We start from the raw sequence: 1,527 nt of genomic DNA on the forward strand, positions 1-1,527 counted from the left end.
AAATTCAAAACAAACAAACAAACAGACTAAATTGTCCGTCTCTATCTCTGTCTGCAATTCAATTCCATTGTTGCCGCCACTTCTTACCGGTCTTATATATACAAAAAGCGTATATCTCGTTTCTTCGTGAATATTCTAGAAACTCATCACGTGTTACCAGCGTCACGTGACTTCCGCTGTCGTAACAATATTAATATTTTTGGTGCCCAGTTGCCCATCTGATGATACATGTTTCCACCTTGTATTGGCCCACTTGTAAGATACACAAAATTAACACGTTTGGGACCCATGGGTTCACCTGATACACAGTTGCAATTCACAAAAGGCTTGTGTTTTATTTTTTAAGGACCCTTATAAGCATCTCATATCCCTCTACGCGACCACGCTGTAAAATTGTACGAACCAATAGGAAAGATGGGTTTATGTTATAATTTGATCTATGATTTTATTCACGTAATATTAGTAGGGTTTTCTTTATTTTTATTATTTGAATTCAAAAGAGTCGCATTTAATTTCGACAATTTGTAACCACTTAGGTACAAGCTGTGGGTTGATCTTTATTTGACCAATGGAAAAACTGTATCAAGTGACGTCATTGACTTCATGACAAAGGCAGGAGCTCCTAAACCACCAACTACTATCAAAAATGGAAAAGAAGACGTTGGTAAGATTATCGTAAAGATATATTTTTTTACACATGCAAGTATTAAGTTGCCATTGTAAGAAAAATGTATATCTTTGTTAAATCTTGAACATCAGTAAATTAGTTTTATACAACCTTTTGTTTTCATATTTTCTACTAACTGAAAATAATCAAGTAGAATTCATCACAAGTAGAACTGCATTTCATTAGTTATATAATTACAGCCATATTAATAAACGACTTTATTGTACACGTAAAAATTTAAGTCGCTATATATGTGTGATTTCGGACTAATTTTCTGTAATAGGAAATATGACTTGCTTAATTCAATAGAAACTGTTCAAAAATAGTTTTATAAACGAATTTCGGTGATTTTATAAGTAAAATGTATTTGTGGCTGAGTTGAGTGCAGTTTAGGTACTTCGAAAAACGGCGAAAAATTAGGTTTTCATTGGGTAAATTCAGTGTATTTATATTCAGTTACTTTTGAAGAAACTTACAAAGTAGTAAAATGTTACAACGACGTGAAATCGTAAGTTATCTGTAGGATGTTCTAATGTATGTTCGTCATTTGCGTTTAGTGAAAGAAGCAGAGGCCCTCCAGGGAACATCTAATGACAGTAACACCAAGAAGGCCTACTATGTTGCCCTGATTATTGTGGCTATTGTTGCAGCTGTGGCTGGTCTGGGATTTATTGTATTGTTGATTATCCTTATGAAAAAAACAGTCGAGTGCTAAGGCTCCAATTACGCGTGCACCCTCTGAATCAGCTTATGACAATCCTACTTATAAGGCAAGTTAATATTTTTGAAAAATAACTTCCTCCCATGCATTAACCAATTCGTTTAACACTGTTTCAGTGCAGTACAAAATCAGAATAATA

General features: G+C 33.9%; 1 protein-coding gene across 1 annotated transcript in view; it reads left to right on the forward strand.

The window, feature by feature from the left end:
* LOC106465249 (putative epidermal cell surface receptor) overlaps positions 1 to 1,527 on the forward strand; it is a 30,282-nt gene that overhangs the window by 25,901 nt on the left and 2,854 nt on the right. Inside the window, 3 exon segments of the mRNA XM_022393119.1 lie at positions 537 to 664; positions 1,225 to 1,361; positions 1,363 to 1,437. Of these exon segments, the coding sequence (XP_022248827.1) occupies positions 537 to 664; positions 1,225 to 1,361; positions 1,363 to 1,437 (340 nt within the window).

This window comes from Limulus polyphemus, unplaced genomic scaffold (assembly GCF_000517525.1).
Source record: "Limulus polyphemus unplaced genomic scaffold, Limulus_polyphemus-2.1.2 Scaffold1884, whole genome shotgun sequence".
NCBI lineage: Eukaryota > Metazoa > Arthropoda > Merostomata > Xiphosura > Limulidae > Limulus > Limulus polyphemus.